We start from the raw sequence: 13,340 nt of genomic DNA on the forward strand, positions 1-13,340 counted from the left end.
TTTTCATTAAATCTAAATTTTGTCTTGTATTATTATTATCATTACAGTAACTACCATGGAGTTAACACTCATTGGGGGAGGCCCACTCGACCAGTAACATGTCTATCATAATGAACTTTAAAGTTATTTATATTTCCAGCATTCGCAATACATTGAACTCACCAACAACTCTCCTTGTTAAAAATCTACCCCGTCCTCGCACCTTTCTTAATTACATCTTTATACAATTTCCAGAGATGGCCTCTTGTTCTTCAATTTTAACATTCACTATTTTTGTAATTCCTTCTGTATTAATCTGGTAGAATCCCTTAACTAACTTGAAGGTCTCTATCATATCAATGTCAACGTACTTTTTATCATAGCAGCAATACAACATGCAATCTTTGCAACACATGCAACGTGCCCTCAGAACTTTAGTCCACTCTCTACCCTCACCCCCCACCAAGATCCCAAACTCATCCACTTACTAAAGTAAAGCTCCACCAATACAGTACATAGTGTTATATCTCTGTACCCCAAAGTGTAACACCTTGCACTTATTAACACTATAACCCCCACTCAATGTCCAAGCTAAAAGTCTATTCAAATCATCCAGAAAATTAACATCAGCAATACTCCTGATAATTCTATCTAACTGCATCATCAACAAACAATTAAGGATACCTGGTCTATCTACATGAAATATCATTAACAAATAAGTTAAACAGTATGGTCCAAAGAACAGAACCCTGAGGTATGCCACTGGGTCATCTTCCTTTTCCGAGAAGCTCCATCATATAAAACTTGCTTGTATCTTCCAGAAAGCCAATCTTCAATTCATCTGACCAATCTGTTATCCAATCCTATCTTCTGCAGCTTATACACCAATCTATCATGTAGTAATTCATCAAATGCCTTTGTCAAGTCCAAGAAAATCACTGTATACAAATCTCCCTTATCATATAGCATTTGTCACCTTATCATAAAATGTAAGCATATTGCTAAAACAAGACCTGCCCTTCACAAACCCATGCTGACCATCATAGAGAATCTTATGTCCATACTTATGCCCCTACTGTTCTTCCTTACCAATTTCCAACACTTTGACCAACTGCAGATATACAGACCAGTCTATAATTGGAAACTTCTGTTTCTAGAACCATACTGTGAAGAGGTATTATTTTGTCTTCTTTCCACTTGTTAGGAACCTTCCCCCAGTGCAAGATTTTCATTAAATAACCAGGTCAAGGGCATGGCTAACTCTTTTGCATATTAAATATACATGGCTCTACATCATCCATTCCCACAGCCTTATTAACATCTAACCCAAGCAACACTTCATACACCTCTGATTCTTCTGATGCTTGTCTCCCTTCTGCATGTTGCACAGCATCCTTCACACCAGTATGATCTACACTGATGAATTGTTCATCAAATAATCCACTTTTCATTTGCTATGGTTACTTTGATATCATAACTATCAACCAGTGTCAACCTGCCATAATTATTTTCCCTCTTGATTGCCACACAGCAGAAAAATTCCCTTCGATTAGCTTTGACCTGACTGGCCAATTTCCTCTCATATTCTACTTTTTTCTTTTTTTAACCATGCTTATCACTTACATGGCCTGCAGTTTATATTCTTCATACATCTGTTCACTACAAACTGTTCTGTACCTTCTCCATAACAACTTCTTTTGCCACACTACTTAATTTCACTGTTTATCTCACTCCTACTCTATTTATTAACTTTTAGTATGCAGTTATGCACTGCTTGTGTCAGATACTGCCTTATCATTTCGCATCCATGTCAACATCTTTTATACACAACTCAACAACCCAATGTATTGATGCTAATTGACTACAGAGCTTCTCATAATTACCCACCTTATAGTTTCACATGTATACCTTCTTGATAACAACCTTTTCCTGTTTGACTACCTTCCAAACCAGTATCTCATGAGCACTCTCACCAACAGGTGGCAGTGTTGATATCTCATTCACAACCACATCCTTTTGAAGATCTCACCAAATCCAACAATAATCGCAAATGACATTATGCGTAGGTTATGCAGACGGTGTGGTGTGGAATTCGTGGATGTGTGGAATGAGTTTGAAGGGTGAAAGGACTTATACAAGATGGATGGCCTGCATTTGAATGGACTTGGTGTGCAGAGACTGGAAAGAGTGTTGCTGAATGAAGGGAAAATGGATGTGCAAAACCAGGGAAACTAGAACTACCAAGGAGGGGGGGGGGGAATGGATATGCAGACATCAGTGAGGCAGATGAGTGTAAGAATGTATATAATGTACCCGAGACAGCACTAAGGACAAAAAATGGGAATGGGTCATTTAGAATAACGCATCAATATAGGGATGGGACTAAGGGATCACTGCATTTCATGTATACTAATGCCAGGAGTATTAGGAACAAGAAGGAAGAATTTTTGGCCTTGATTGGCTCTTCCTGGCCACAGGTTATTGGCATTAGTGAAACATGGCTGACGGAAGATGATATAGTTAGTGGGATAGAATGTGTAGGTTATAGTGTGTTTAGGAGGGACAGAAAGAATAAAATGGGGGGAGGGGTATTATTGATGATAGCTGATGAACTGCAGCCAAGGAGAATTGAAGTTGTATCGCAGGATAGTGAAAGGAGCTCGTTTGAGGCTATTTGGTGACATTGAGACTGGCAGAATAAAATATACAGTTGGGTGCTGCTATAGACCAGGTGATGGAATAGATGGTGGAGATAGTATGCATAGGGAAATTGATGAAATGAGTGGAAGGAGGGTAATTATTATGGGGGATTTCAACTATGGTAACATTGATTGGAAGGAGGGGAGGACACATGTGAGGAAGGAAAAGGATTTTATTCAATTATTAAGGGATAACTATCTGGGACAGCATGTAATTGAAAATACTACGGGTGTGAGAGTGCTTGACCTGGTAATAGCATCTGAGAATTTGACTGTAATGAATATGACCATGTTGCCACCTATTGGTGAGAGTGATCATAAGGTCTTGACCTGGGAGGTGGCTAAAGGTGTGGAATTTTCGATTAAGACAGGGTATATGTGGAATTACCGTGCTGGCAAGTATGACAAGCTTAGGAGATTGCTTGGATCAGTGCCATGGCATGTACAACTGCAAGGGCTGGACGTCGATAGAGCATGGGAAGTGGTCAAGGAGCATTTACAGGAAGTTATGACTGATTGTATACCTAGGGTCCGAATAGTAAAACAGGTAGGGGTTAAATGGATGAATAACACCATTAAGCTTGAGCTGCAAAAAAATAAACAACTGTGGAGGGAATTTAAAGAAAGGGGTGACCTGCAGGCACACGAACGGTATAAAGTGCAGGCCAGAAAGGTAACGAGTGTGGTAAAAAAAGCAAAAGCGGATTATGAAAGGAAACTAGCTTTGCAAGCAAAAGAGAATCCCAAACAGTCCTTTCAATATGCTGCAAGCAAGAAAAAAACTGTACACGGCAAAATGATTTTAAGGAATGACGATGGTAAGGAGGTCACTGAATCAGTCGATATAGTGGAGTTACTGAGCGTGCACTTTGCAAAAGCATATCATCCAGGTGGTGACATTGAAAAAATGAAGGAACCATTAGTTTATATGGGAATAGTGATGAATGAAGTGGAGGTGACTAGTCTATTACAGAACCTTAATGTGAATACATCTGTGGGATTGGATGGTATACCGGCACGGGTGTTGCGTGAAGCAGCTAAGGAATTATCAGTGCCCTTGACCATGTTGTTTAATCTGAGTCTCAGGTCTTAGTCCCGAAGGTGTGGAAAGAGGGGAAAATAGTTTCACTGCATAAAGGAGGATCCAAGACTACAGTTGCAAATTACCGACAGATCAGCATATCAGGAGTCGTTGTCAAGGTCTTGGAGAAAGTAGTCAAGGGAAAAATACAGGAATGGATTGATGAAAATGAGATACTGTACAGGGGACAGCATGGCTTTGTGAAGGGTAGATCATGCTTCAGTAACTTGCTCACGTTTTATAACAAGGTGACGGCTGAACTGGATAAGGGAAATGGGTTTAGAGTGATACTGCTGGACCTGGCAAAGGCATTTGACAGAATACCACATGGAATACTAATCCGTAAACTACAACATATGGGAATGGATATAGGGTTGGTGAGATGGATAGGTGGATGGTTGATGGAGAGATATCAAAGAGTAGTTTATTCAGGAGTAGAGTCCAAAAGACGGTCTGTGACTAGTGGTGTGCCGCAGGGTTCTGTTCTTGGACCACTGCTGTTTAATCTGTTCATTAACGATATAGGGAAGGATCTAAGTGGAACAATTCATTTGTTCGCTGATGATGCAAAGTTGGGTAGGGCAATAGTGAATGCAGAAGGTGTCAAAGTCTTGCAGGATGACTTAGATAGATTGGAGTTCTGGGCTAAGGAGAATGGATGTCAATTTAATGTGACAAAATGTAAGGTTATGCATTTTGGGGTGAAAAGATTAGCAGCAGTATACCACATTGGTGGAACTGTACTCCAAGAGATTGACGAGGCCAGGGACTTGGGAGTGTTGGTGGATAGGGAGATGAAGTTTAGGGGGCACATTGCAAAAGTAGCTAAATCAGCTCATCAACTCACTTGGTTGTTGAAAAATACCTTGACGAGCAGAGACGAGCAAGTTATTGTACCTCTGTACCGAGCCTTGATAAGACCTCATCTCGACTACTGTGCCCAGATTTGGTCACCTCGGTTCCTTCTTGATGGGGAGGAGGTGGAGAGGATCCAGAGGCAAGTGACTAAGATGATAACAGGTCTATGGAATGAACCATATGAGAACAGGTTGAAGATTTGTGGGTTGCAGAAACTAGTTGATAGGCGGAGGAGGGGAGATATGATTGAGACATTCAAATTGCTAAAGGGATTCTATAGGATTAATTCAGAGGATATTTTTGAGATCAGGACTGGTGGTGGGATAACTAGGGGACACCTATGGAAGCTGGGCAAGAGTGTGGTTAACAAGGGTGTTAGAGCTGGGTTCTTTACTTTTAGAGTGGTAAATGAGTGGAATAAGCTGCCAGAGTCTGTTGTGGGTGCTATGACGGTGAACGAGTTCAAGGCAAGGTATGATAGATACTGTGAGAATGTAATCGCATAGTTGTTCGGACATGATGTTTAGGACCTCCCTCGATGAGTCTAAGGACTCCTGGAGTCACCCGAAATAATAATAATAATAATACCCATCCTCAGTCTACACCAAGTTTCACTTACACCAATTATCTTCGGGCATACTCACTCGATCAATGCTACAAACTCAGTCCTTTCATTTCTGATACCCTTTACATTAGTATACAAACATAATTTCCCTACTCTTTGAGGCCATCTCACTAACACCATCACTCTGTACTTTCTGTACTACAGTACACCTCTCTCTTCGATCTCACCATCCCTTTTTCCCTGATCTCGACACCGATTTTCATTCATATCCTTATCATCCCCACCTGTTTTTCAATGCATCACTCTGTTCCATAATCACTTCCTTGCCATTGTATCCATCTTCTTCCTGTTTTTCCACAACCTGTATCTCGACGTCTATTCTGATCCTTAGCAATACTACTTTTGCATGGACCCTGTGTGCTCTTAGTAAAAAACAACTGCTCCAAATGTCCAACACCATTCAGATGCAATCTGTCAGCTTTGAGCCATTCTAAGCTGACAGAACACAAATTCACTCCCTACATTCACAAATTGAACATTTTTTGCCTGACACAATTCAGCCATCTTGTCGTCGGTATCATTGCTCTCTCTTAGTTCATTACTATCATATCTGGGCAATAAACTAACCACTTTCCCAATGACACTATTATCCTTACCGTCTGCAACAACTTGTTCAAATCCCTATCCACATTCTTTGTCTCAGTATCCAATTTGTTTGTGCCTACCACTAATTCTGATGCCTGTTCCTTCCTTCTATGCAAAGCACCTGATATTTGTTTTATTGTACAGCTTGAAAAACATGTATTATTTATCACACTTTTAATAACTGAACCACCACATAAAGTCACCCTATCATCTTTGGGTACTTGCTTCTTTCTATTAACCTCTTTCTCATTTACATCAGTTAATCTCTTCTTTAAATGTTCGATTTCCTCCTCCTCTATACATTTAACCTGACTCTTCATTTTCATTAACTCTTGCTTAATCTCTTCCACATCACTTCTATTATTATCGTTGCCAGCACTTCCATCCATTTTCTGATTTTTTATTATTTTTTTACATTATTTCCATCCACAAAAATTATTTGCAAACCAATAGTATATTTTGTACCATGGGTGGGCTAAGGATTTTTTTTTTCCATGTTATCACTTTTACATATATTTCTTGTATTTTTAATTTATGTTTTTTACACAGTCCAGAAACCCTGCTCTAGAGATCAAACACACAACCTTTTTTAAGCAATTTCAGGTCTCCAAATAAGCAGGGCTGTGGCCTCACACCAGCTGATGAAAGTCATCTCCCTCCTACGATACAGTGAAAGTCCTAACCTTTCACTGTACTTTTCTCACACAAACTATAATACATTCCTTCTCATTTAATCTCTTTCCATAAATCTAACACTTTTTGGTGCATACATGTAACAACCGTTGTAGCATATCCACTATAAAAAGTCCAGGAAAAAACTCAATCTCCAAGTTAAAACCTTCAGCGTTGCTGGTGTATGCTTCTTTTACAGTCACCATTTTTGTAACGTAACTAGCACCTCCATGTTAATCATAACAACAACTGAAGCGAATGCTTTTAAAATCACAATACCACCATATAATGCCTATACCCAGTCTGACTATCACACAAAAGCACTTCTATAAAAATCTACACAATATAATTAAAAAAACACTTTTTTGTAACACCGTTACCTCTCCTCACAACATTCGGAGTATCAGAGTAAAAATGCCATATGGTAAATTCATAGGAGAGAGAGAGGTGCATAAAGGTCATAATATACAAAGATTAAGGGGAAAGGAAAATCTTAAAAATACTTTTTAAGAGACGTCTTGACACTAGTTATTCAAAACTTCCAGCTATGACCTAAGGGAAAATCAGTTATATTACAGATTTCAAAAGAATACTAATAGAAAAAATATTTGAAGCTCTACATACTTCATGAACCTCAAATAGCCTGCTAATTCAGGTATATGAGTAATATTCAATGGTCCCTTGCTAATTAATGTTCCTTCTAAGGACACCTGAAGGTCAGTTAGAGCAGAATCAATGTCTTCATCCTCTTGATATATATCAGGTTGTGGTACATTGGCTTGAAGATTAACTTGTACCTGTAAAACAAGTATATATTAATTGTTTTATGTCAAATTTTAACAAAAAAATTTCTTGATAATCATTCATTTCTTAGACAGGTTATTTTAACACTTACTCATGCAATTTTCCCAAGTATGAAATATCCAAGAATTTGGTTTATTATTAATAATTCTTAATTCATGACTCCTGAAAACATGCCAAGAAACAGAACTAGCATGCATATATATATATAGGCACACATTAGAATAACCCTGTTGTTCTAGTAAGCTTCAAACTTAATCTTTATGTCATGATTCAATGGAGATTCTCACATGCCATGTTACCAATTCTTTTGTTTGATTACCTTATATGGAAATGTGTAAAATCAGTAATGGGTGGCTGCATAAGTTCCTTCAGAGTTGCCAGCAGATGCTTTCACTGCCTGGTAAAATACCACTAGCCTGTTTACTGGAGGCCTGAAGTGACTATTGCCATGCTTCATCAAAGTAGGATATCCTATTTTCCTTTTTTTACATATGGTAATGAATAACACAGTATCTATGCTAGTATCTCCTCTATTTCAGGGAACAGCAGTGAAGTGGTTCTGTGAGTTGGCCACTAGAAAGCACAAAACTTAACTGTATGCATCAGGTTTCCCACAAGAATAATTCTGTTGCCAATTACTTTTCCTTGTGTAGAAGCACACATTGTCAAGGACATGTATGGACAGGAAACAGGATACTCCCTGTATGGAGTCATGTTCAGTAAGTGCTACATGTATCTAAAGGTTTTCATCATGATTCAACCATGAACACTGCTATCAAAAATAAAAGTGACACTGCAATTAAAAAAAAAATAAAAATTCAACAAAAAATGAACAAAATAAATAAAAAAATACCATACCATACCACTTCATTAATCTCTATGGTCTCAACAAACATTTATGCCATGAACCACCACTTGCATCAAAACCTGATTGGTCATTTCTCACATAACTTCAACTGGCATCCTCAACCACTGCTGTCTGCCACAACTATCCAAACTTCTGAATAATTTCTTCAGGAAGAAGGACTGTACATTTATCAGATCATATGTTTCAGGCCAAAGATTGCTAAACTTTGAATTCCCCTCCCACTATCATGTAATCTAGCTCACTTGACTTCATAATTCAAGATGACTTTCTTTCTCTAACTTTCACAGATTACACTGAAAGAGATGCTGAAGTACTTGCTTGCTATTAGTAATGATCTAACACAAATTATCTATCTCCCTACAAGAATACTGGATAATCATTATTCTCCCACCTCCCTGGACCTTTTCTTAGTACCATCTTCCTTCTAACTATATTGTAGATATCAGCTTTCCTCATGGTTGAAAACTTTATATTTCCATTTCTACAGATCATATGTATAGAAATGCTTAGGTGTCATTGATGATTCACAATAATATTTTATGATATAAACAACCCCAAGAAAGGAAAAAATATATTTCTTAAACTCACTAATATTTTGCTGGTTTTCTAACCAGCATCATCGGAACGCAGTTATAACTTATTTAGGAAAACAATTTAAATTGTAAACAACAACAGACTAATGTCCTTACATGGCACCCTCTATGGGTCAGATAACCACAAAGTTAATTTATAAAAAGTCCGGTTATCTTGTCTTAAAATAACAGTCTCCCAAAGCTTTGGTAAATTAATGCAACCATACCTGTTGAGATTATGAGAGTGCTCCATAGCTGATGCTGATTCTAAAAATAGTCTCTCAGATCTATAACGACCTGAATCTATCATCGCAGACACTCTCAGAAGACGCTGTTAACGCACTCAGTTGCGGGCATAATTTTGCCACTGCATCTAAAAAGTATCAATTCTGGAAATTATAACTAGTATAGAATGTCATATATATGATCTTACACTCATAGTGGCTAATAACATTCATTTGGATGTGGCTAGTATTCTAACAAAATCCAAACCTCCCAAGAATAACATTCCACATGAAGAAATATCAACAATTTAAAAGTTATATAAGAACAAACAAATTACTATAGCTAAAGCAAATAAGGGAAATATTACTGTTATTATGAACCAAGCAGATTACAACAAAAAAATGAATCATCTTAAAGACTCCTCTGCTTATCAGATCATTGACTGGAATCCTACAAAATCCCAAAGATAAAAAAGTGTATAAATTATTTTGAAAACGTTACATCTTTTTTTAATAATTTATACACAAAGCCCACCGAAATTACCAAAAAAACTTGAAACTTATCACGTTAAACCACCCGGGATATATGGGGGATCCCTAAAATTCACAAACTAATACTCCCTCTTCATCTTATAGTAGACAGCATAGACAACCCCCACCACCTACAAACTGGCCAAACATTTATCCAAATCACTTTCTTCTCTTACAGGCAACTTCCCTCATCTCCAAAAATTCTCTGTACTTGAACATTAATAGAAATCTAACTTTGACAGATTCTGACATCATAGTCAGTTTCGATATTACTTTACTCTTCACTAATGTACTTTTGCCAGAGATCCCTAACCTCATTAAATCAAATTTCCCTCCTGACATAACTGAATTATTCAGATTGATTTATATGCAAGTTATTTCATATGGAAAGGAAAAATATAGGACTCCTGTGCTCATGGAAATTGAAAGAGGCAACAAATTATCCTTTCTGGACATTCTTCTCATCTGCTCACCATCAGGTGATTTAACTACATCAGCATATCGAAAGCCCACTTTCATGGGTGCTACATTCTTCAGAAATCCGCACACCATCCTTTTCGAAAGACAGGAATTATAAAATCTTTTCAACATGCTAATATTATTTGTTTGACTCCTCATCAATTATAGGAAAAACCTAAATATCAACTTGTTTCCCTCTTCAAAAGATAAACACACACCAATATCTCTCCCTGGTGTATACCAAGTTCCTTGTCACTCCATCTATCCTACTTGGACAAACTGGACATTCAATAGAAAAGAGAATACAAGAACATCAGTCATATATTTTCCACTGGAATAGACACAGACCACGATATTCTTTGGTCTGAAACGTGCCTACTACATCATTGTCAGTATATAAATTTGAGTATTTGTTTAAAGAGAGTGCTAAAGCCTTGCCTCACCACCTGAACTTTAATCAGAACGACTGCCTATCTTTATCTAAAATATGGGAAAGTCTTATTAGAATAACACATCAATTTTTTTTTTTTTTTTACAGTTATCATTAACCTATGTTTCCTCAGTTATAACATTACACTGTTGTAAGTATAACAGCACATGGTTCTTCCTGTTTCAAATCAATCCATTGTTTGCATTCTACCTTGTAATCAATCTCACTGCCACTGAAGATGGTCTAAGTTTCAGACTGAAATATCTGGCATTCTAAACAAATAAATAGTATTACCTTGTGTTTTCATGTAAGTAAAACTTTCTCCATTATTTTGAAGAGGTTTGAGGTGATAGCAATTCGTCAGTAGCTGGACAATAAGCTTTTGTCTCCCTTTTTTAATTGGCTGGATATGTACTTGCTTCCATGAGATGGGATAAGCACCAGCTGAATATAGAAGATCGAAGAGATGATGGATGGAGGACAGGTGTTATCTCTGAAACACAGTGTTTGAGTATAATAAGAGAGATACCATCAGAATCAGATGACTTTGTAGTATTCAGGATGTCTAATATGCTTCTTGTCTCTTTCTGCTTAATGAAAGGAGGCATATGGTGCTCGGTTGCTGGTATGGAAGGAAGTGATTTGCCTTTGTCATCTATGCAAGAGTAAGAGGAAAAGAGTGATGTTGGGAGGTCAGCTTTTTCTTTGGATACTTTACAGTGGAAGCAGTAATGTCACCTGAATGGGAGAGGTGGAAGCCTAGGTGAGCAGAAGTTGTGTCCAATGCTTTTGCAAGGGACCAGAAGGCATGGTTTCTGTTTGAGAAAGAGATAAGTTTTCTGTTATTGGCCTTTATGAAGTGGATTTGTTGATAGTTGATTTTACATTTATTGTGTGTTTCTGCATAGGCTGAGTATGAAGCTGGGGGTTCTTGATATAAGCCACCTGAAGTAAGCTAAGTTTTTTTTTTCCAAGGCTTGGGGAAAAAAAAAAAAAAAAAAAAAAGAGCAAAAGTTTATTGTTTGGAATTTTGGACGGATTGTCATCATGCCTGTGTGGATGATTTCTGTGACTTTCTCAATGCATGTTTCTGGGTCAGAAGAGCAGAATCAAATCATCAGTCATGGAAAAGAAGAGTAGTAATAGTAGTAGTAATTCTGGAGATCATCCCACTTGGCACTTTTTAGTGCTAAAGGATATGAAATTGGGTGTGGACAGAGAAGGCCATTCTGTGAAATTGGAAACCTGCACAAGATTGTGGTCTGAGTTGCTGAGAGGGAAGGTAACCTTTTTGGTGTGTTTGGAAGGAGTTGAAAAAAGATCAAGAATATTTGGAAAGACGAGGAGATCATCTGAAATACAGATCATTGCTGCATCTCATCCAGCTTGATCAGTAGTGTCTGAGAAGGGGAGTCAGAGTTGTGGACATTCAGTTCAACTAGGATGATGACTTCTCTGTTTAGATAGCCAGATTGTAGATGATCAAGTTTCATGGAGATGAAGGTGAAGAAGTCGTTGTGGTTTTCAGAGTTTGGAGACTAGTAAATGCAGTAGATGAATGTTACTAAGTGGGGCAAGGAAACCTTCAGCCAGAAGAGGTGAAAGACAGGGGATTCAAAATTTGGCATTCTTTGGCAGGCAATGTCAGAATGTACAAAGGTGCCACCCTTGTGGAATATGATTCATGAAAAAAATATAATTTGGGAATTGAAGGTGAACTGTGGTTGACGTAACTGCAATATGGGTTTCTGTTAAGAGAAGTAGGTCTGGTTTGCATGTCTGTAAGTGGTGATGAACGTTGTTTATGTTGGCATGGTTGTTTGTACAGTGAATGTGGAAATGATTTTCTCTTTTTCATTTAAAAGGTTATATTATATCTGGGAAGGATCCTTGCTATTTGATCAGATGTTCCCTCTAAGGTAGGGTATGCTGGTCCTTTGAACAGATAGGAAGCACTGTTGACATCTGCCTTGGAGAACATAAAAAATACATTCACCACTAGCATTATGACAAGTTTGGACTGGCAGACCATATCTTGGATACCCTTTCACACAGGATCAGATGGAAGAAAACAAAACTGCTACATAGTATAAGTCAGAGAGAGAAAGAGAGAGAGAGAGAGAGAGAGAGAGAGAGAGAGAGAGAGAGAGAGAGAGAGAGAGAGAGAGAGAGATTGTTTTTGGAATCAGCAGTAACTTTCAAATCCAAACCTCAACAAGTATGGCTGTATCAATTTACCAAAAATCTGGGAGACAGTCATTTTAAGATCAAATTAATTTTTTTCCCTCTATCTCTTTATCTAACAATATATAGCACCAATTAGAACTTAAGTTTTTTGTGTTGTCCTTTTTTTTTTTTTTTTTTTTTTTTTTTTTTAACTAGTCCCACTGTTATACCAAATTGTTGCAGTTTAGTATACTGTGACAAAATGTGGTTGTGCTGGATATAATACCAGTGAAATATTAACAAATAAGTGAAATAAATAATAATTTTCTTATAGTCTGTGTTGAGAATTAATACCATTAAATAAACTGTTATGCACTGCCAACCCATAAGCCTTTCTACTCATTTAAATAGCTGAAATGCTTTTCTTGTTCTATAGGTTCACCATTTGGGATACAGTTGATGTTTTTAATGTTTCTGCCTATTTCTATTGTCTGTCTTTTTATTGCTGATATTCATACCACATTTATTACAAGTTATTCAATTTAGTCAGGGAATCTTGCAGACTTGTACTGGATTTATTCAGAAATATAATATCATCTGCATAAAGAGCTAAGATTAACATTGCCAATTTTGATATCAGATTTATTACCATTTTCCTTCATAATGTGATCCATATAGATAATGAATAACAGTGGAGATAATGTGCACCCTTGTTGCACATTATCTAATTTAACATCAAATCATATTGTATTTCCTTCAATTTTAACTGCTGACTTAGCAGCTTAAA

At 37.3% G+C, this 13,340-nt stretch overlaps 1 protein-coding gene across 1 annotated transcript in view; it reads right to left on the reverse strand.

Annotated features, from left to right (window-relative positions):
- Positions 1-13,340, reverse strand: part of LOC150095090 (unc-112-related protein-like) — a 170,609-nt gene that overhangs the window by 61,489 nt on the left and 95,780 nt on the right. Inside the window, exon 8 of the mRNA XM_090411416.1 lies at positions 7,124-7,296. Coding sequence (XP_090267542.1) covers positions 7,124-7,296 — 173 coding nt within the window. The remainder of the gene's footprint in view (positions 1-7,123; positions 7,297-13,340) is intronic.

Source organism: Typopeltis vanoorti, chromosome 21, assembly GCF_054136105.1.
Source record: "Typopeltis vanoorti isolate ZY-2024b chromosome 21, IOZ_Tvanoo_1.0, whole genome shotgun sequence".
Taxonomy (NCBI): Eukaryota; Metazoa; Arthropoda; class Arachnida; order Uropygi; family Thelyphonidae; genus Typopeltis; species Typopeltis vanoorti.